Source organism: Hippopotamus amphibius, chromosome 16 (assembly GCF_030028045.1).
Source record: "Hippopotamus amphibius kiboko isolate mHipAmp2 chromosome 16, mHipAmp2.hap2, whole genome shotgun sequence".
Taxonomy (NCBI): domain Eukaryota; kingdom Metazoa; phylum Chordata; class Mammalia; order Artiodactyla; family Hippopotamidae; genus Hippopotamus; species Hippopotamus amphibius.
Genome location: NC_080201.1, coordinates 16967442 through 16990715, shown reverse-complemented (window position 1 = coordinate 16990715; position 23274 = coordinate 16967442). Strand labels below are relative to the sequence as shown.

General features: G+C 43.0%; 1 protein-coding gene across 3 annotated transcripts in view; it reads left to right on the top strand.

The window, feature by feature from the left end:
• The window catches only part of WWP2 (WW domain containing E3 ubiquitin protein ligase 2), a 175748-nt gene that overhangs the window by 111270 nt on the left and 41204 nt on the right, over positions 1–23274 (top strand). For all 3 annotated transcript variants that reach the window (XM_057713661.1, XM_057713660.1, XM_057713662.1), the window contains exons 7-8: positions 8139–8266; positions 20704–20914. In XM_057713661.1, coding sequence (XP_057569644.1) covers positions 8139–8266; positions 20704–20914 — 339 coding nt within the window. The remainder of the gene's footprint in view (positions 1–8138; positions 8267–20703; positions 20915–23274) is intronic.

Here is a 23274-nt window from a genome sequence, read left to right as displayed (position 1 = left end):
GACCAGGGATCAAACCCGGGCTCCCTTACATTGGGAGTGCGGAGTCTTAACCACTGTGCCACCAGGGAAGTCCCTGTATATTTGAAAATTAGTATCTTCTTCTGTGAAAACTGACATTTATTTGTACTGAGGATGTATTAGTTTTCAACTGCTGTGTAACAAATCACCACAAATTGAGGGCTTAAAACAGCATCATTTATGAGCTCCCAGTTCTGCAGGTCAGAAGACCAGGACATCATGGCTGGCCGGCTGGCTGGTCTCCTCAGGGTCTCACAAGGCCAAAATCAAGGGCTCAGCAGGGCTGTATGCTTATCTGAAAGCTAAGGAAGAATTTACTTCAAAGCTCATTTGAGTCATTGACTGAGTCATTATAGGACTGAGTTCCCATTTCCTTGCTGGCTTTCAACTGGGTCCTCACTCAGCTCCTTAAGGTGACCCACGTTTCTTCTCATATCTGCACCCCCACCCTAGTCCCCTGCCCATCATCCAGCTTGCAAGCGTGTGTCATATTTCCCTTGTGCTTTGAATCTCTCTGATTTTCTCTTCTGCCCTCCACTTCTGACAACTGCTGGAGAAAGTGCTCTGCTTTGGGGTGTTTATGTCATTAGATCAGGCCTAGCGGGATGATGTCCCTTCTTAAGGCCAGCTGTGCCCATATATTATCATAATATTATCATACATTATTATGGTGATACCGTGTGCCATATAATAACATGATCAAGGGTGTGCCATGTCATCGTGCTCCCTGGTTTTAGGCATTAGGGTGGAGTGTCTTTGGGAGGAGGGGCGTTTTAGAAATTCTGCCTACCACAGAAGGTATCCCTCTTAATTCCCATGTTTAATCCCTTGCCTAGTCTTCACCTGTTGGAGAGCGCTTGAAAATCATAGCTAGAACAACAACAGCAGCAAAAACCCCATGATAAATAAAATTTGATTGGATTCGGGGATTGTCTTGCAATTTTAGTATATGTATTGGGATGAAATGGGCCATGATTTTTATTTGTAGACCCTGATACTAGAGAATGTTTTTACATGATGTTGAGGGCTAACCTTTCTGGAAGACACTAGCTCTGACACTTCTCAGTACCTGGTAAATTGTGGATTCCGTCTCTTGGCGCGGATTCCATTCTTTAAAGGGGTGGTGGGAGCTGGAGAGGTGAGGAGTGACTGGTTGCCAGGAACATGGGAAGTATTAGAGATTACAGGCCCAAGAGCACTTTTGTGCTTGAGAGCTTGCTTCTTTTATTCATTCAGCAAATGTTTCTATATGCCTGCTGTGGGGCCAAGCACATGCTAGGTGCTGGTTATACAAAGGTACACAAAACAGATGAGGCCCCACCCTCAGGGGCCTTGTTGAAGTCAGACATTAAACAGATAAACATATAGTCACAAATGGAAGTGCCATAAAAGAAAAGGTTAGAGTGCTGTGTGAGAGGATTCAAGGGAATTTAGTGCAGCCTGGAAGGTGAGGGACATTTAGACTAAGATCTGGATGAGGAGCCAACTGGGTAAAGAGTCCAGAGAAGAGGATGCCAGCCTAGTAGATCAGCGAAGGCTCTGAATTTTCCTTGGGAGAAGTTTAGAGGGAGGTTTGGAGGACTATCCTTTGAACACATTCTTTTAGGAGCTTACCTCCCTCCTGCTGAATCCCTGCCTTTGTGATTTGTTGTCAGAACACTTAGAAATAACACCCCGTGTACTGTCATCGCTGCTACCGCAGTGTCCCCTGTGGTCCTTTCCGGTGTGGGGCTGTAGCAGAGGGACACTCAGGGCTGGGCCAGGTTCAAACAAGATGTGATGCTGGTAAGAAGAAGGTGGAGATACGTTTCTGGCCCACCTGTAGCAGAAGCTGGAGCTCCGTATTCAGGGTCAGCCCTGTGCAGCGTCTCGCCTGTCGGTGGAGGTTGATGGCCCACCATGCCCGTCTCCTGAGCTGCTAGAGCATCCCGTGCCCTTGTACCATCTCAGGACGTGAGACAAATAAGTCAGGGGCTGTTCTCTGTGTTCAAGGAACCGCAGGTTATCCCCTGCTGCCCCAGGTGGGGGTGGGGTGGAACAAGACAGTGACTGCTTCCCCTGGGCTTCATCTCTTGTTCAAGCTTAGGAGGGTGTTTGAGTGTTCTTTTCAGTGAAGCCCAAGATACAACCTGGAATGAGGTGAGGTGAGTCAAAATTTATTGTATTTTCTCTCTTCAAATGAATTTTTTTAGTCTCAGAAAGCTGCCACCATTGAGAAGTTTGCCCTATACTCCAGGTTGGGCAAAAGTAAATCACTTGTCTTTCTGTCACGTAGAATGGACTTGGCAGCAGTTTTATTTTTACCTTTCCTGTCATTTCTGAGGCTGGCAGCTATAGGTAGGGTGTGGAGTAGAGCCGTAAATTACCCTTGGAATGACTCAAATGGTCCCATTTTTAACTCTTAATTGTGCCTTTCCCTTTCCACCCCCTCCTATCCCTACCCCATCCCCTCCACTTTTGAACGAGAAGGCAGAACTGAGGCGGCTGTAGGTGGGAGCAGCTTTGCTTAGTAACGCCTCTCTGGATGATGGAAACCGTTTCTTTTCCCATCACCGCTTCCCATTTTTTCCTCCATGTTTCTATTTTAAGTGGCTGGGGTTTTTTTTGGTGGTTTTGTTTTTTGTGTGTGTTTTTTTTTTTTTTTGCTGGTTCTTTTACTGGAAACCAGCCGAGCCTCACTCAGTTTTGTTTCCATGCTGCTATTAAAAGACAATACCCAGTTAAGAGGACTGGGAGGAGGGGCCGCCCTCTTGGTTCTCGTCATCCAGGCAAAAATCGGTTCCTTGGATTGGAGTGTGAGAAGAGTTTTAAATTATTAGGCAATTTTAACTTCTGTGTCTGGGTTTTTGTTTTTGTTTTTTTTAATTTAAATGGAGGAAAACCCCAATATCAGTGATTCTACCCTGAAACTTCTCTTTTGCTCAGCTAATGAGCCTGAATTCTGAGGTCAAAGAACCTCCCTTTAGTATTCTGGGCCTCTTTTACCAAGATAGAAAAATATGCTTGGCACTTGGTATCCGGTCAGCAATGAATTCTTGACATTTGGGAGAGATGTGTCCCCAGGCTTTAAAGAATCCCTGTATTTATTAATACAGAGTGTTTGTAGAGTCCTGAGTATTACCTAAATCACATTCTTATCAAGGTTCTTGTTTTCTGGGGTTTTTTTTTGGGGTGGGGGGAGGGCATGTCCTTATACCATAAGTTACCTGCCTTTTAAAACTCTTCCTTACTTTAATTTTTCCTCGCGTGATGAGCTGTTTTTGTGGTGACTGAAGCACACAAATTGCTTTTTATAATTATGAAGATAGGTTTATGGAGGTATACAGTAAAATGCACCCTATGCAATATACAGTTTGACAAAAGTATAGAATCTGGTAACCACTACCATAATCAAGATAAAGTTTCATCTCCCCCAGAAGTTCCCTCATGCCCCTTTGTAGTCAGCCCCTACTTCTGCCTCCAGCTACTGGCAGATACTAATTGTTTCCTTTCCCTACAGTTTTACTCCCTTCTAAATGTCATAAAAATAGATGGATATACTCTGTAGCCTTTTGTGTCTGTCTTCTTCCACTTAGCACATTTGTGAATCATGGTGTTGTTGCATCATCAGCAGTTCATTACCTTTATTTGCTAAGTAGTATTTCACTGTATGGATGTACCACAGTCTGTCTGTTCATTCACCAGCTTGAGTTGTTTATGGTTTTGGAAATTATGAATGAAGTCACTATTAACACTTGCCTACAGGTTTTGTGTAAACGTGTTTTCATTTCTCTTGCATAAATACCTAGGCGTAGGATTGCTGGCTTGTATGCTAAGTGCATGTTTAACTTTATAAGAAACTAGCAAACTCTTTCCCAAAGTGATGGTACCATGTTGTGTTCCCTCCAGCAATGTTTGAGAGTCCCAGGTGCTTTGCGTTCTCACCAGCACTGTTACTGTCAGGTTTTTGTGTTTTGTTTGCGTGTGTGTGTGTGTGTGTGTGTGTGTGTGTGTGTGTGTGTGTGTGATATTTTGTTTTGTTTTGTTTTCACTTTGTTCATTCTAACAGTTCTGTGATGGTACCTAATTGTGGTTTTATTTTGCATTCCCTAGTGACTAATGATGTTGAGCATCTTTCATATGTTTATTTGGTGTTTGTAGAGCTTCTGTTTTAAAATCCTTCAATTATATTTATTGGTTTATTCTTTTTATTATTGAGTTTTGAGAGTCTTTTCTTAGATATAAATCCTTTATCAGATATGTATTTTGCAAATAATTTTTCCCAGTCGAGAGCCTGTCTTTTCATTTTCTTGATAGTCTCTTTGAAAGAGCAGGAGTTTTGAATTTTGATGAAGCCACTAACTGCTTTTTAAATCCATTTCCTCATAAAGGATACGATAGACTTATTAATCCCAAATTCTGAGCCACCACCAAATTTTGAATTTCATTTTTTAATTTAGCAAAAACTTTTGTTTTTCTGTCACATGAGCCATCACTTTTTTTTTGACTCTTCATTTTGTTTTCGTTTACATTACTGATACTAGGGTTGGCTTTTTTTTTTTTTTTAAACAAAGTTTTGTTTTGTTTAATTACTCCGCCTGAACTATTGCACATGTGATGATGACCGACAAAGCTGCCCTGGGTGACAACGCCAGGTCATCAGCCAGGCTCACTCACTAGCCAGGTGGCTCCCACGCGCTGGCATTGTAGGGTGTGATGCACATTTGTGTCTGAGCAGAATTACAAATCACTGCATTTCCACTAAAATGTAAGCTCCTTGAGGTCAGGGACTCTTTCTGTGTTGTTGCTAACCCTAGCACAGGGCCTAATGATCAGAAAATAATGATTGAATGCAGTTTACCGGCCTTCATGAAGGGCGATGCAGGGTGTCCCGCAACATCCGAGGCTGCAGCTCTCAGGGTCAGCTGAGGACCAAGGCCAACGCTGTGAATGTTGAATGGCAAGGGGCAGCCAAGCGCCCTCTCCTGGGGACTTCACCTGCATCAGATTGCTTTCCGGAATGTGGAGAGAGAGTCCCAGGGCTCTGACCTTGACTGGCATTCCTTAGGGAGGCCTTAGTTTCTGAGGGAGGAAGCGCACACAAGCATTCTGAGAGGCACATGGTGTAGTGAGAGCCGAGTCTCTATTAACCAGGTGACTTAAAACCATCTTGGAGTTTTGCCGTTTTGCCTTCTTCTGACTGCCCCAGGGGCTGCATAGCTCCTCCTTCCTGCTCCTCACATGGTGGCGGGATGAGGCCAAGGTTGAAGTCATGGGCAGAGCCGAAGCCAGGCCGCCTGTGGCGGAGCCCGGCTCATCTCCACCCCATCACCCTGCTTGTGTCCTGGTACTGTTTTGGCTTATGGTGTGTGGTTTCAGCATTTGGGCCAGCTTTTCATCATGACACAGTCCCATCTTTTAAGGGTTGAGTGAGCCCTCCCAAAGAGGAAACTACTGAAGAGAAGGTTTTCCTCAAATGTTGAGGCCTTCTCTCCCTTCTAAGAGTCTTATTTTAAAGGTAATTCAAGAGTAGAAGAGTGGAAGCTCCAGATTTAGGACAAGGGAAGAATCTGAGGGAAGGGTGTGTGTGTGTGTGTGTGTGTGTGTGTGTGTGTGTGTGTGTGTGTGTGTGTGTGTTGTGGGCGGGTGGCGGGGTGGCCGTGGGCCACGGGCAGGGAGGTGGCAATTCACACAAAGTGGTCCCAGCTGCCCCTGGTTTATGGGCTAATCCCGGCTCTGCTCCAGCCTGTCATTCAGGGTAAGCTGCTGTCATTAGTGGTTGAACATTTCTGAAAGTATTCTCTCTCAACTCTGACCGCACACCCTTTCAGGGAAGGGAGGGGAAGGGAGGGAATGGCAAGGAAAGTAATGGGACCCACCCTGCTGTCACGCCCAGCTGCCCTGAAGAGGGACGAGGAGCCCAGGGGACTAGAAGTAATCACGGGCCTGTCAGAGCCCATGCGTGTGACACAGCCAGTGTCGCATTTTCTGCACTGCCCCACGCAGCCTGCTGCGCCTGGAGGGGTACAGGTCTCTGCTGTGGGCTGTGAGTACCAAATCACGGAGGCTTTTTACTTTTGTCCTTTTAAGGGGATTCTTGGCTGAAATAAACCTTCTATTAACCAATTTGATCTCCCTCAAGCTCTCTGCCCTCAACACATATACACACATTCACCAGTGGCTAACGACCATCTTTCCCTTTGGAACTACTCTGTATTCATTCTGTATTCGATGAGGACTTGTGGTAAAATGCTCAATACGAATATTCCTTCCCATGGAGTAGGGACTCTGAAGTATTTTTCTTGACTAAGGTGTGGTTGACAGCTTTGATTTATGAAATTAGCTCAGGGAGAAATAAGGTGGAAAAAGAGAGTCCAAATTAAATCTTTATTTCCACTGCGCAGCCGTGCCCTCTCTATCCATTTTTAACTGCCACGCAATATTAGGTGCGAAGGACTCCAGGGTTTGCTAGGTTTCTTTTTCTTCTTCTTCTTCCTTTTCTTTCCTTCCTTCCTTCCTTCTCCTCCTCCTCCTCTTCCTTCTCTCTTTTTTTTTTTTTTTGTAGTTTTGGCTCCAAGAAAAAACTTTTTTTCTTCTTTTTAAATAACTGTGTTTCTTCCTCGCTCGAAACTAGACATGCGTAATGAAGAAAACGAGAAAAACCTAGAAAAGCACAAAAGGAAGCACTAAAGGCATCCTTATTCCCACTGTCCAAAGATAATGACTGTTAACATTTTGGTTTATATCCATCCTATTGGTGAAGGTAGTCCGTGGGGGCACTTCTTATTCCCCTAGCAATCTCTGAGTTTGTCATGCTGCAAGTTTGTCCCAGCACACTGGACCAGGATGTCTCACCAGCAGAGATGTTCTGGTGGGTGTGGAGCCTCCCAGAGGGGGAGCTTTCTATTCAAGATCTTCGTCCTCGCCATTGGCCGAGTGCCCAATGAGTAGCCTGGAGGCGATTTGGCCTAAGTCCAGGCTGCCGCCCCCCCTCCCGCTGCCAGTCCCCATCCAAAGAGCATGGGCCCTTCACCTTAGAGCACCGGGATTCAAGTCTTGGCCCCACTGCTGACTTTCTTGGTGTCTGTTTTCTTTCCTGTAAAATGGCCATAATAATAGTAAGCTACTTCTAGGGTTGCCGTGTTAAATGAGAAAACATATGCAAAGTGCACAGCACACCACAGGTACCTGGAACATAATAGGCCAGCTCAGTGCACATTAAGTACTTCCATAGTCATTGTTTTCACGTTTGTTGTTGCTGGTATTCTCATTGCCCTGCGTCCCGTGGTTGTAAATTGTTCCCTGGACCTCTGTTTCTCTGCCTGGAGAGGGGCGGTCTTTTCTTCACTGGGTAGTATTTAAATCATCTCATTGTTGAAAAGTAGTATATGATGGTTTACGTAGTAGAATAATCTCCTTTGACAAAACTGAAACCGAAAGGCAGGGAAGCTTAGACATTTTCATTGAGTGAATAAAATTAAGCTACGACAGGACTGTGAGTACACGTGCTGCCTGTTGCCTTGTGTTCTCTGAAGATGTCAGAGAGTCTCTGCTGTTGGATTCCACCATTTTCCTTGCGGTACAGATCCATGTCTGCATTGTTCCTCATTTACTTGCATGGAGGTTGAATCGCCTTTTCTAAATAAAACATATCAACATACACATTGTTTGAAGTTGTCTAATGCCCCTTGACTTTTATTCCCAAGGCAAGCATGTTTCTAGCCATAGAGAAAATGGATTTGGATAAGTTTTGGGCTCTTTTTTGGCTAACGGGAAAAATATGTCATCTGTAGCCTGTCCAGTGATTCTTGTTTATTTCTTACATTCAAGCCCAATAAAAATAATGTGATGGTCACAGGATATTTTGCCAGTTCTTTCAGATGTGGGGGCAGTTCACTCTGTGTTTGTTTACTTCAAGTGGAAAAGTTTACCCAAAGTTGCCTTCTGTGCTTTTACCAAGAAGGAAGCTTACCTGGGTCTCTCTGTTCGGGGCCAGCTTCTGTCGAGTCAAAGACCAGAAGGACTATCACAGGGCTTATTTCCCATAAATAGCGAGGGAGGGAATACGGTGACAGGCGGGGCACTCCTCTTTCTTTTTCATGGCGACTCATATCTGTCTGCTTTATATTTTGAACCCCCAGGACGCACAGACATTCAGGTGGTTCAGCCAGAACAGCCACAGCAACCGGCGAGCAGAGCCCTGGTACTAGCAGCCGACACCACCAGCCCGTCAAGAACCCAAGCCACAGTGGCTTGGCCAATGGCACAGGTGAGTGACAGCGCAGAGTCCCAGCCGGGACTAAAGCATGGCCTCGAGCCAGTTCTCACATGGCGTCGGGGCTTTGCCTGCTGTGTCAGAACGCAGGGTGGGCAAGAGAAGAGTCCCCTGCTGAGATGGAATTGGAATCCACCAGTCTTTCCATGACCCGTCTTCTTTTCTCTCTGGCATAGTCTGTACAGCCAAGGTTATTCTCCACGTGACTGCACGCTCCTAAAATCTTTCTTTGTGCGGAAATAAAAAGTATTGATTTTTAAATTCATTTCTTATCCACATTGGGTTTCTTTGCCGGGGAGGATATCTTATATATACCTGACACATGTTTTTCATTTCCTTAATTTAAGGAAATGATCAGACTAGGGAGAAAGAAGGCTAAGTGTTGCTGTTAAGAGCTGGCTTAGAGATGGCAGCACTGTTGAGCGGGTTGGGATGTTGCAGCAGGAGCAAAGCCCAGCTGCCACTGGGGGGCCTCCTGTGGCTATTCTATTGAGAGTACTTGTTCCATTTGAGGGGAGATAGCCCTTCCACATCCACGTGGAACTTCTCTGCACTTGCTCCTGCTTCCCCGTAAGTGGGAGGAGAAGGACCTATTTCAAAACAAATCCATTTTTGTCATGCTTTCCTTCTGTCACATCCGGACAATGTTGTATTAAAAAGCGAAAAGGATCCCCTCAAAAGTTTGTTTTTCTAAACATCTGGAAGATTGTCACATCTTTTGTGACCGCTGGTCATTTGGTATTTTGTCTTAATTTGGGGCAGTTGGGAAGGGACAGGGACATTTGCTTGGATAAACTGTAGGTGGGGTACATGCAGGTGTTTAAATCAGTAAATGACATTGAAATAATTTTGTAGATGCTTGTGATAGCAGAGGTGTGGCAGGAAGGATGGGAAGTTCGGAGCAGCATAGCTTCTTCACGTAAGCGTTACCATGGTATTGTTACTGCCCTTCATGTGACAGACTTATTGAGGAGGAGAAATCGATTGGGATTGCTTTCTAATGACTTTCAGTTCTCTAGCAGCGCTGCCTGAGGGCTGCAGAGCCCCTCTGATAGCTTAGGGTGCTCGGCTATCCAGTGGTCCGCGGCAGACTGCAGGGTGGAGTGGCCTGTGTCCTGCAAGGCTCACTGTGCGTGTGATGCCCTGACTTTCTCCCTGGAGTTTGGGACCTGCCTGCAGGAACTAAGTTAGCTTGAGGACGAGGATGGGCTGGAGGTGAGGAGGGTGAGTGGCAGCTGCTGTCTCAGCCTGCCTGGCGCTCCTGTGCCAGCCACTGTGTCCAAGTGCTGGAACTGCCAGCCACAGAAGCCAAGGGCAGCCTGACTTCCTGTGTGTGTGTTGGGGACAGCAAAGTGGTGACCCTGGACCATGTTATAGAGAACCGTATGCAGTTCCATGAGCTCCAGTAAACATGCTTCTCTTAGAAAAATAAGTCACTCGTAGGGGAGGGCCAGTGTTCACAAACAGGCAGAGGGAGCTGGCTTTTGGAACCGGTTGCTTCCTGGATGCCACGGCCGTGATACCAGACACTTTGTTCTTCCAGGGGCCTCCGTTATTGTGATGCTGGTCTCCCTCACCCATCTCTGCTTGTCTTATAAAACTGTGGGTTAATTGCCTTTCTATGGCGATGGTCTGTGAGTCGCTCTCCTTGGACATTTAAACAGGTCTGTGTTTCCCCTATGCTTTGTTTTAGGTACCTTTGCATATTGTCCTTATCTCCAGGAACATTACGTATTTCAGCAGACAAGGCAGGTGCCAGTTGCATCTTCTGAAAGCCAAGTATCTGTAACCCCAAACTGCCTCGGAGATGTTTTATGGTGCTGTGTCTGAATGCCCAAGCTGTTCCCAAATCTGTCTGTGAAGGGCAGTCGTTGCATGTTAGGGATTTCTGCCTGTTAAAATACCGAGGCCTTGGCCTTTGTCTCATCTCTCTCCTTTCTGCTCTGACGACGGTTCACCTTTGCCTCACAGCCAGCCTGGACTTTGTAGGCTTTTTAATGTCTGTCCAAGGGGTACAGAAAGATCTCACCTTTCCTTTGGGGAGCAGACAGAAGCCCCCTCTTTGGCAGCGCAAAACTAGAAGGGGGTTGAGGCTATGATTGAGGACATCTCCGTCCCTCAATACACTGCTGTTCCAAGGACCGGTTCCAAAATGGTGGTGGTAGTGAGCCGTGCCTCCAGGAAATGTTTCCAGAGACATACGAGATTTATTTAGCAAGCCTTTTTGGCTGTGCTCTGCAGCTATGCATGAAAAAGACATTTGGGGCAAAGACGGAGCTGAGTTCCAGGTGGTTTTTTTAACGTTGTCACAACTGTAAAGTATCCATTTTTATAAAAAGAAAGTGAATGGCAGCCTGTCTGTATAAATATAATATTTCTAAGTTTTAGAAGTGGTGGAATCAAGGACTAGGCTAATGGTATAACACTTTAGAGAGACTCGTGTGCCATGATTTACTTTCTAATTTTTATTGAAAAATTTATCCCCCCTCCCCCGCCCAAAATTACGTCTCTCACTCACTCCTCCCTTAAATGTGACTTGCATGCATGTAAGGTGGAGAGTCACACTGACTGCAGTCAGATTCTGACCCTGGTGTATAGCACGTATGTAAGACCCAGGGACTCGTTGGGCCTTGGTTTTCTTATTAATAAAATGAGGACAAGATTGTATATCTCATAGGGTAGTTATAAGGAATAAATTATAAAAATATGTAGCATGTCTAGCATGGTGCCTGGGACATAGTTAGCTCTTCAAGTTAGCTTTTATCTTTTCTTTTTTTTTTTTAGTATATTTTTCTTTGGCTGTGCCGGGTCTTAGTTTCGGCAGGTGGAATCTTTGTTGCAGCATGCAAACTCTTAGTTGCGGCATGGGATCTAGTTCCCTGACCAGGGATTGAGCCCAGGCTCCCCTGCATTGGGAGCATGGAGTCTTAGCCACTGGGCCACCAGGGAAGGCCAAAGTTAGCTTTTATCTTTACGAATAATTTCATATGCTTATAATTATTCAGCATGGATAGATATTCTTTTTTCCATTTCATTATTTTTGATATTTGTCCAGGTATCAGTGGTCTTTTGTTTACCTTTTTTTAGTGGTCTCATACTATCTCACAGTTAATATGCCATAACTCTCATAACCATTTCTCAGTGCTTGTGTATTTCCCTGTTGTAAAACGAAATCCTGATGTAAACATCTTTGCACACAACTTTGTTTCTTCTGCAGTGACGCTTTTGAGTCAAAGGATGTGAAATTTTAAAATCTCAAGTGTGTTACCAGATTGCCTTCCAAAAGATTTGAAATAATCATGCATCCCAAGGCATTGTAAAATTTTCCTCATGGCATATGAGGTTTATTTTTTCCTTGACCTTGTAAATACTGGTTTGTCATTTTGCTAACAGGTATTGAGTGCAACCTCACTGCATTTCTACAATTGTCAGTTGCTTTCCTCTTACGCAGCTTTTTTCATGGTGTTCAGTTATTTGTCTCATGGAGTTAGAGAAGTTTATTTTAGAGGTTTATATAGTCTAAGTACAGGTTTTTAATAAAATTGTAGTAAAATGCTCATAACATAAAATTTACCATGTAAACCCTTTTAAAGCATGTAACTCAGCAGCATTGAGGACATTCACGGGGTTGTGCAACGTTACCACTGTCCATTTCTAGAACTTTTGTCATCATCCCAAACTGAAACTCTGTATCCCTCACTCAAACATGTTCTCCCTTTCTCCTACCCCCCCAGCCCCAGCCCCTGGTAACCTCCATTCTACTTCATGTCTCTATGCATTTGCTTATTCTAGGTAGTCATGTTTTAAGTGGAATAATTTGTCCTTTTGTCTCTGGCGTATTTCACTGAGCATAATGTTTTCAAGATTCATCCATGTTGTAGCCTGTGTCAGGGTTTCATTCCTTTTTCAGGCTGAATAATATTCCATCGTATGTGTTTACCATGTTTAATTTATCCATTCATCTGCTGATAGACATTTGGGTTGTGTCCACGCCTTGACTACTGTGAATGCTGCTGTGAACATGGGTGTCCAAGTATCTGTTTGAGTCTGTGCTTTCATTTCTTTCGGCTGTACACCTTGGAGTAGAGTTGATGGGTCATATGGTAATTCTGTGTTTAGCTTTTGAGGAACCCTCAAATTGTTTTCCAGAGCAGCTGCACCATCTTTTCCTACCAGCAGTGAATGTGGGTTCCAATTTTTCAACATCCTCGCCAACACTTGTTTTTTTTCTTTTTTTGATACTGGCCATCCTAATGGGTGTGAAGTACATTTTATCTGCTATTTTTATGATTATAAGTTTTCCTTCTATACCATAGTTTTGCCCTTTATCTCATTTTCTGTGGCTTTTGTAGAAAAGGAGTTAAAAACTTAAAAGAAATTGTGCCTGAGCATATTTAAAAATATTTGTAATTTTAACTTTTGCTTCAGTAGTGAAAAGATTCTGTGTTGTCTCTAGATGGAATAAATATTTTCTTCTGTTTTACTTCTTTTTCATGTTAAAAATATCCCACTGGAAATTATACTGGTTTATCTGTATCTATATATAAGTAACTATAATGAAGGCTGTGTTTCAATTAATTTTTCTCTATGTAGCAGGGTCCTATTATCCTATAAACATTCATTAGTTTTTTTCTTACTGTGGTTTTACTTAGTGTTATCACTTACTATATTCTTATATGCAGTGAGTATTCATTTCTGGACTCTTTACTTATCCCATTTATTTCTGGTTTTGAGCCAGTCTTGTGTGAATTTGATTGTCGATGTGTCATAAGATGTTTTTCTAATGTCTGGAAGGGCTAGTCCCGCCTTATTGCTTTTGCTCCATAATATTCTTTGATAGTTTATACATTTCCAAAACGAATTTCAGGCTTTAAATGCTTAGAAGCGCGTTGGAATGTAAATGGAAATTGTATGAATCTACGTACTGACCAAGGAAAGATTGAACTTTCCTATCAGGTGACATGGTATGGCTTTATCCATTTTTAAGTTTTTGTTCTTTTTTTCCATCTAATGTAATTGCTTTTCTTTATGTAATCCTCACCCACCCTCTGTCATGCTAATTATGAAATATTTTTCTAGTTTTGGTTGCTCTCGTGAAGAGCTGAGTTGATCGATCGCATTGGAAGGCATTGATCGGGTTTCACGGCTGAGAGATCCTGACTGCATTACCGTGTATCGTATGTTATGTGCTGATCTTCAGTTTACAGAAGCTTCCATTGTTGGCAGTCACCTTCTCCATGCCCGAGTGAGGGGGCTGAAAAGATGTGTGTGTCCACTGAGAGCCTGTGCTTCACCACACACACACCTAAAGATCTTGGAACACACAGTGAGCTGGCAGCCTGTCTAGGATTAAGAAAAAGAATTTCCAATTCCTGATCTTTTTTTGGCTAACTGTGACTAGAGTATGTCTTAGTCCTGAATGAATATCTAATTCATAAAGTTAGAATGTTTAACCAGCATCACAGAGGGAACCTTGTGAAATACCCAGAGTTGCAGAAACCAGCCATTTTACCTCCTTACCCCATTTACTCTCTCATCTTGGTACCCAGCTTTGCTTTCCCCATCTAAGCCATCTTCTTTTCTCTTCCTCCTACCCCCTCCCACTGTTTTTGTTTAAGGGTCTTCTGGATTTGAGTGCTGGTTCTGCTACTTGCTTGGCACCTCTCTGAGTAGTACCTCTGGGAGCCTCAGTTTTACCTTCAGTGAAATGGGAATAATACTACCTTCCACATGGGGTTATCAGGAGGATAAGTAAGCTAATGAGAGTGAACTTGTGAAAAGCAGCATGGGATCCTGGATTGGATCTTGGAATAGTAAAAGGACATCAGTGGAAAAGCTGGTGAAATCCAAATAAAGTCTAGAATCTATTTTTATTTTATTTTATTTTTTAAGCTCTTTATTGGAATATATTTGCTTTACACTGTTGTGCCAGTTTCTGCTGTACAACAGAGTGAATCAGCTGTATTTATATATATATATCCCCATATCCCCTACCTCGCGAGACTCCTTCCCACCTTCCCTATCCCAGCCCTCTAGGTCATCACCAATCATCAAGTTGATCTCCCTGTGTTATGCAGCAGCTTCCCACTAGCTATCTCTTTTACATTTGGCAGTGTATATATGTCAGTGCTACTCTCTCACTTCGTCCCAGCTTCCCCTTCGCAGTAATGTACTAATGTTATTTTTTTAACTTTGACAAATGTCCCATAGTTCAGCAAGGTAGTAATGGCATGCGTGAAGGGTATGGGTGAAGGGTGTGGGTGAAGGTCGTGGGTGAAGGGCATGGGTGAAGGGCATGCTATCGTTGTGTTGTCTTTGCAACTTTTCCATAGATTTAAAATTATTCCAAAATTTAAAAAACTTAAAAAGAACCTGCTTTGCAAATGATAGGGTTACCCAAATGTGAGGCAGTTTTTTTTTTTTTTAATTTTCTGGTATACAACATAATGATTCTGTATTTTTATACATTACAAAATGATTACCAAGAGAAGTCTAGTTACCATTCATCACCATACAATGTTATTACAGTATTATGGACTCTGTTCCCTATTCTGTACATTACATCCCCAGAGGCAGTTTTTTTCAGATATCTTTTGCTAGATTACTAGGCCTATTAAACAACTATTTATTCGATACATGTTTATCAAATGCCATTTTGCTAAGTGCTGTGGCATTGTGAAGAAGTATGAAATAAGGCCTCTGCCCTATAGTCTATTTCAGGGAAAGAAGCTGAAGAGCCCCAGTCAGCCAGGTACCAACACAGCAGATGTCACAGGGGATGTGTGGTTGTCACAGGTGCTGTGGGCTCTGCAAAGGGATCTGTCTGGGCTGAAGTGGTGGAGAGAGCCTCTAGGGAAGGAAGGCTGAGTTAAGCAAAAGGATGGAGACAAGAGCATAGGAGGTAGAGAGTGGAAGTAGCGAAACATGAAGGAAACAAATGTGCCCTTATTCTCAAGAAGGATGCTGTCTTTGAGGGGAAATAAGTTGTGGAGATCAAATAATTAGGATTAGTAGAGAACACTGGCTATACTGAATAGAGCTTAAATGTAAAATTCAGCAGTTCTCTAAGGCATGATGAAATTGTTAATTCCTTGCCTTTAACAATCCAGATTTTCCCTCTACTTGAAGTCATGGTTCAAATATGGTGCTCTGTCACTGTTTTACCAGGGCAACCATGGGGCAGTAACTGAATTATCTGAACTTTGGTTTCTCCTGACTCTAAGCTGCGATGGGGTGGATTTGCTTCAGGGGTTTCAAGCCCTTATGTTCTAAGAACATGTGTGTATATACAGACACACCTTGTTTTCCCACTCTTTGCTTTTTTTGTGCTTCACCGATTATTTTTTTTTTTTGCCACGCTATGCAGCTTGTGGAATCTTAGTTCTCCAACCAGGGCTTGAACCTGGGCCGTTGGCAGTGAAAGCACATAGTCCTAACTACAGGACCACAGAGAATTCCCCAATTCTTGCAATATTTCAAACCCTCCACCAGCAAAAAGATTACGACTCACTCAGATGATGATTAGCATTTTAGCAATAAAGTAGAAAGTATACATTGTATTTAAGACATCATGCTATAGTACACTTAATAGGCTGCAATATAGTGTAAGCATAACTTATATACACTGGTAAACCAAAAAACTTGCTTTATCAAACATAACTTATATGCACTGGGAAACCAAAAAACTTGCTTTATCGCGATATTTGCTTTATTGTGGTGGTCTGGAATCAAACCTGCAGTAGCTCTGAGATCTGCCTGTACACACACACACAGAGTCTTTGAGAGCAGAGAGTATAAGCATGGACATGTAAAGCTTCAACATTAGGATATCCGGCTTTAATACTCTGTTTCCAAATCTAAACTCGAGATAGCACAAAACCCTTAAACAGATGAACTGCTCTGGTGAATCAGAGGCTCTTGGATAGCTCTGTGGACAAATTCAGTCCTGGTGCGCACCCTCCTAACTAGATTTGCAGTTGCATGAATGATCAGATCCAAATAGTATTGACTAGACAGTCTTTTCCACTGGCATGCCGGGGGGCTCTGGTTTTGTTCTTTTCCTGGTTGACAGTTTCATAATAATTTTTTAATAGGCAGTACATATATGTTGTCAACACTTTAAAGGTAGAAAAGCTAAAACAGTGTAAAGAAAGTCTCCTTCCTATTCCGGTCCTCCAGCCCCCACTTCCCAGAGGCAGTCACTGTTGTCTTTCTTAGGGTCCTTTCCAAGATACTCTTTGGATATACAAGCATATGCATGTATATTCTTTGAACATACACACACAAATAGTAGCACAATATATATGCTGTTCTGCACTTCCCCTCTTATTATCTTAGAATTTTTTCCAAAGAACTTGAAGCCAACTTGAAAATCTTTGCCCTGTCCCTCTTCTGCTAACCCCAGCCAAAGATGGGGACAATTTCAGTTTCAGTAAGAACAATAATCACAAAAGATTGAAATGCTTTAAATATGTTTAAATCCAAGAACTCATAATGCTTTTTTTAAAATTAATTAATTAATTAATTTTATTGGCTGTGTTGGGTCTTTTTTTTTTTTGCTGTGCGCGGGCTTTCTTTTTAGTTGCGGTGAGTGGGGGCTCCTTTTCGTTGCAATGCGCGGGCTCCTCATTGCCGTGGCTTCTCTTCTTGTGGAGCACGGGCTCTAGGCGCATGAGCTTCAGTAGTTGCAGCACATGGGCTCAATAGTTGTGGCTCATGGGCTCTAAAGCGCAGGCTCAATAGTTGTGGCGCATGGGCTTAGTTGCTCCGCGGCATGTGGGATCTTCCTGGAGCAGGGATTGAACCCGTGTCCCCTGCATTGGCAGGCAGATCCTCAACCACTGCGCCACCTAGGAAGCCCCATAATGCTTTTTAAACAGAACGAAATTTCACTGTGTGTTTTTGGAGGATGTGAGGGTATCAACTCATTCTTCTGAAAACTGGTAAATAAAAGGAAAGACTCAAGCAGTTCTCCTGCCTTTCCTTTGCAAACTGAACCTCAAGGTAGCCAAATAGTTGATAAGGGAAATTTCTCTTTAGAGCCGTGATAGAATTAGAATATTACTATTTTGCAGTCCTTCACCAATCAGTGGATTTAGGCAATAATCATCAATGGCTGCTAACATTGCAAAAGGGAAACGACCAGACATTATGTGCCTCCTGACGGGAGTACACACTCCATCTGTGCCACAGATGTTGAATATGTACAAAAGTAAAGAAAAATATCGTAATGAACCCATCACCCAGCTTTGACTGGTACTGACTTAAGGCCATTTTAACTTTACCTATAGCCACCCTCCCCCCCCCCCCTTCTCTGTACTCACCCAGGCTTCTCCCCACCTCCCAGTTATTGTATTTAAATTTTTGATATTTCCCAGCTGCTCTCCTTAGAGGTCCTGTAGCAGTTTCTCCTCCTACCAGCAGTATGTGAAAATCCAGTTTTTCTTACATTCTTAACAGTGTGTGGTTAAATATTTTTCACTCTTGACTATCAGTGTGATAGGTTAGAAAATGGCATTTCATTAAAGTCTTAAATTGCATTTTTTTTTGTCTCATAATTGAGGTTGAGCATCTTTTTGTATGTTTAGGGGTAATTTGTATTTCCTTAATGGTGAAGCGTCTCTGCGTATCTTTGGTTTTTTTCTTACTGATGTGTAGAGGCTTTTTTCATATCAAAGAAATTAGCAACTGGTCTCTATTATGAGTTGATAATAATCTTTCCCAGTCTGTTGTTTTGCTTTTGATTTTAATTTTGCTTATGGTGTTCTTTTGCCATTTAGATTTAAAAATTTTAATGTAGTTGAATTCATCTCTCTTTTATGGCTTTTAGATGTTGTCTTTACCACTCTGAGATTAGAAAGTGTTCTCCTCCATTTTCTTTAGTTCCTCTGTGATTTTATGTTTTATGTCAAAATCTGATCTATCTGGAATTTATTTTGATGTAAGGAGTGAGGTAGGGATATATCTCAGTTTTTGTCCAGTACACTACCCACTTGTCACAGTACTGTTTACTGAATAGTCTGTCTTTTCTGCAGGAATTTAAAATGTCACCTTTGTCATATACTGAATTCCTTAATTCCAGTGTGTATTTAATTCTGTTTCTGAACTTTCTTGTTTATTTAATCAACATCTGCCTAGTCATGTATCAGTGCCACATTGTTTTAGTTGTAGCTTTATAATATGGGTTAATTAATACCTTAGGGAACTAACCCCCCCCACACCCCACCATGCATACAAAACTCTTCGGCTCTAGAATTTTTATGACTCTTCTTCTGCATTTAGTTTCCTTATAACTTTTAGTGAATTAATTTAGTTCTCAAAAAGGTGATGATGGTTTTTTAATTGGAATTGAGTAAAACGTATAGATTTGCATAAAGAGAATTGCCATCTGTTGTGTTTTACTAACTCAGCCAAGCTAGACTAGGAATATAAATATAAATTCTTGCATTTATGTTGGGGAAACATCAGTTGCATAAAATATAGATAGTCATTTATTAAACAACTAATTTAGTCTGTGTGCCAGACAATATTTTATATACTGGAGAGAAAGCAGATTATTTAAATTAATTGTAGGTAGTTCCTAGGCTCTTTACTATTTGTTAAGATCAAGCTTGGCATCATCTCATGTGAAGAAATTTTAGTTTCAGGGACCTCCGTGGTGGTCCAGTGGTTAAGAACCCACCTTCCAATGCAGGAGACATGGGTTCAATCCCTGATCAGGGAACTAAGATCCCACATGCCGCAGGGCAACTAAGCCTGTGAGCCACAACTAGAGAGCCCGTGTGCCACAGCTGCTGAGCCCACGCACCGCAACTAAGACCTGATGCAGCCAGATAAATAAATAAATAAATAAATAAAAATATTAAAAAAGAAAAAAAGAAGAAAAGCAAGATATTTTAGCTTCAGCTACTAGCAGTCTCATGTTAGCCAACAGGATCATGTGGTTGCTTCTGAGTTATAATCCTGGGCCACATTAGAGGATAGGCAGTGGGGAGAAGTAGAGTGTAGCGAGTGAGTGGTTCAGGCTGTGCAGACAGACAGCAGGGGGGCGAGTTGGGTGCCCTGTGACCTTGGCAAGTTATTTAACCTCTTTGAGCTTCAGTTTCCTCAATCGTAAAATGAGGTTTAAATGAGATAATCCGAAAGGCTTTGCACTTTGGCTGGCACTGGTGTTCTATAAATATAACTGATATCGTTTATATTGGAAATCTGACTCTGCTGTTCTGATGGTATCTTCGTTGATTACGTTCAGTTCATGATATCATTATTTAGAAATGGGAGGCAATAGAAGAAGATATCTGCAAGAGGGCAGCCAGGTCGTAGGAAGAGAGTAACCTAGAGACATTAAAGAAATAGTAGGCCTTTTACTGAAACAGAGAGGGTGAATGAGAAATAGGGTGCTCAGATACTTATTTTGTATTGCTTGGGGCATGGGGACTAAAACCATCTAGTGGAATTCAGATGAACGTAAGAAAAATCTTTCTGGCAGCTACATCTATTCAGCAGTGGAATGGCTCTGTAGTGAACTGCCTGTCAGACGAAATGTTCAATCTGGATAGCCATTTGTTAGGGGAACTGCAAAAAAGAGCCTCTGAATTAGAAAGATGAGGCTGAACCAAGGAGTTTTCCTACGAAATTCTAGAATAAATGTCCACAGATGCCATCACGTATGTAGAACGTTCTCTGTGTGTGGCTTATCCTTTTTTAAAGAATTATAATTCTTTGAAAACTGTGTTTGATCCCTTTCTGAGTGAGAGGATATTGCAGTGCCTTGGGGCCCTTGTGAACATGAGTGATCATCAAAGAAATGGAAAAATGCGGAGACTGGGGAATCAGCTTATTTCATGTCTCTCTTTATGTTTTGTCACCTTGGAGACAAGTCCCTTATCTCAGAGCCCCATCTTTTCTGTCTAGGGTGTTAATCCTTGCTCCCCACTTTGAACATGAGTCTGTAAAAGAACAAGCACAATATTGGAAGTTTTCTACCTCTTAGTGTGTATAGAGCTTTTTGAAGGAAGGTGCTACTTGTGCCTGGCAGACGAGTGACAAAGAGAAGTATACAACCCTATAAACTTGGCTTTGGCCTTGGCCTTGCTCCACGTAGCACAAAGACGCTTCCTTGGTACGTTATTTTTCCTGCTACTCTTTTATTGCTGTAAATGTAACTATAGTATGTTAGAAAAACTTAGTGACGTTATATAAAAGAGGTAATATTTAATAATCTATTTCAGGTCCATCTCCCACTTTTCTTCCGGCAGGCCGTTACGGACTTGCTGTCTTTTCCAAAGTTATGTTTTGTAAAACTTTTTGCTGTCCCTGGGCAACATGCATGGTCATCTTGTAGGTACTGTGGTACCACATTAAGCGAGAAACCTGGTGAATGTGAACGCAACGCTGAGCTGATCTCTGAACTGTGATTTCTGTGGTTTCAGTGAATGGTGAACCCACTGCAGCCACGGATCCTGAAGACCCCCCTGTTGTTGGTGTGGCGCCCCCGCCTGCTGCAGCGTCGAGTGTGACCCCCACCCCCACCCCTGTGGCTCTCCCTGCCACGGCCACGCCGGTGGAAGGAGAGGAGCCCAGCGCTTCAGGCACCCAGCAGCTCCCAGCGGCTGCCCAGGCCCCCGACGCTCTGCCTGCTGGGTGAGTAGCCTTCTGTCTCACAACAGCACGCCCGCCCCCACCCCCTAAAATAAAAACCAACTGAGGCTCCTTCACCAGGGCAGAAACAACATGGTTATTTATTACCTGGTGGCTAGTAGTCTCTGGGGAGGCTGCCATGCATAGGAACGAGGGAGGTGTGGAAGAACTGCTCGTTCTACATAAATCTTGACAAGGATCTAAATCATCTAGGGCAGAATCAATGCTACCTTATACCGTGGCTTGAAATGAACAGCTCGACTCAAGGAGTGTGGCTTTTATGGAACAAGGAGCTCATTTTGCCCTCCAGAATCACTGGATTTGCCTAGATCCTGCCTAGAAAACAGCTTTTCTCCCTTGCATTTTATCTCAACGGCCCACGGAGGACTTTCGGCTGTGAATATTATGTATGTTATTCCCATGGCCAGGGCTGGTGTTAACGTGGGCTCCTAGTTTTCTTGCCACCTTTTAGTTCAGAATTAAATCTGATGCTGAAGGTCTTGCATGACAAGAAGAAGGCCCCAGTAGGCCAAAAGCAAGTAGAGATTCCGAGCCTGGACCTGGGAATCAAATAGATCTGTGTTTAAATCCCCACTCAACCCTTTATGACTTTGCCTGAGTGACTTACCATCTCAGTAAGGTGGAGGTAATAATCATGTATATCTATCTCCCCAGGAAGTTAAGGGTGGGTGTTACATGGGTGAATGATATTTTTTAAGTGGTCATGAAGGAACCATAAAGGAAGAGAATGGTTCTGAACTGGGAAACAGAGTTTCATCTCAGGGCTACCGATCGCTTTCAGGGCCAATCCCGTTGTGGTCCCGATGCCTATCCTGGTTATCAGTTGGTACCAAGGAAACTAATGTCCGTATCACCAGAGTCACCATGGTCTGACCAGTGGTGGTGGTATGTGGGTGGGTCCTCTGAGCCCTTGTGATTCACGAAGGAAAAGGGAAGGATGGATGGTCTCTTGCTTGATGTATAACATGCTGTATTGTCCTTAAGCCACTTTAGAAAATCCAGTTATTTAAACAGAAAAATCCTAAATCTGAAGGTGTTTGTGATTTTTACCACTTACCTCTCGCATCCCTAGCATTTGGCACACAACTTAACTTATATTTCTTAATGAAACAAATACTTAATGCAAAAGCATTGCAAATAGTTTTTAATTCCTCAAGCCTGGAAAGAATTAGGGGTATTGAGAAGTGGCTCCAACAAGTCTTTCATGAAATTTTCGATTCTGTGAAAAGATTGATAACCAAATGCTTGTGTGTAACTCCTCCTACAGAGGTTTTGTTTTGTTTTGTTTTTTTCCCTCTTCCGTATGTGGTAAGGTACACTTGAAAGACCTTTGTTTGGTTTATAATTTGAAATCTGTATATAATTTGCGGGGAACACAGCAGAATCATTTTGGCAGAAAGGAGAGAAAATGGCTGCCCAGGAGCTGTTTGTTTGCTTTCCGCTGAGCAAACGCCTGGAGGGCGGGCTTCACTCCCATGTCAGTCACAGGCAATTAGGCCTAATGGCTCAACGCCTCTTTATGTCTTTATGTAGGGCGTGTGTGAGGGTTACTGTTCTGCTGGATTGGGCTCTTCCTGTTTCCAGGCAGCTGGAAAACTCCAGGCCCTCAAAACACCCTTTATTCTGAGTCTGGCAGTTGGAGCAGCTCAGAGAAGACGGTTCTCCTACCCCCAACCCAGACAGAGGCTGAAATGCTTTTCCTGGGTAGAGTTTGAATAGCATCTCCTCCGTGGAGCGGTTAGAATGGGATGAGGCCCTGTGTGTGGGTCTAGGGAGGCCACTTCCCACTTGAACACGTGTGATGGTCCAGAGAAGGGTATTGAGACCCAGTTTTCCAGCCCACGTGGGCTTCCAGGTGCCCACTGGGAGCTCTGGTACTTTTCGGGCTGTCTCAGGGCCTGGAGATTGCTACTGGCACTGCTGAGTGTGTGGTGGTGAGGATGGCAGGCTTTCAGTTCTCCACTCTGTGACGGCAAGCCAGAAAGGGCACACTTTCCACTGCAAGCCTTCCAATTCACAGACCTACCGTCCCCACCCTAGCTTATTTACAAGTTTAGGAGATTCAGACAAGATTGGTTATTCCTCTATTCCTGGTATCGTTTTTTTTTTTTCTTTCCTCTTTTGCTTTTCTGAAGTAATTTTATTTTTATTTTTAAAATTTTTAAAAATTGGGGTATATTTGCTTCACGATGTTGTGCTAGTTTCCGCTGTACAGCGAAGTGAATCAGCTGTATATGTACATATATGCCCTCTGTTTTGGATTTCTTTCCCATTTAGGTCACCACAGAGCACTGAGTAGAGTGTGTGTATAGTAAGTCCTCATTAGTTATCTATTTTATACA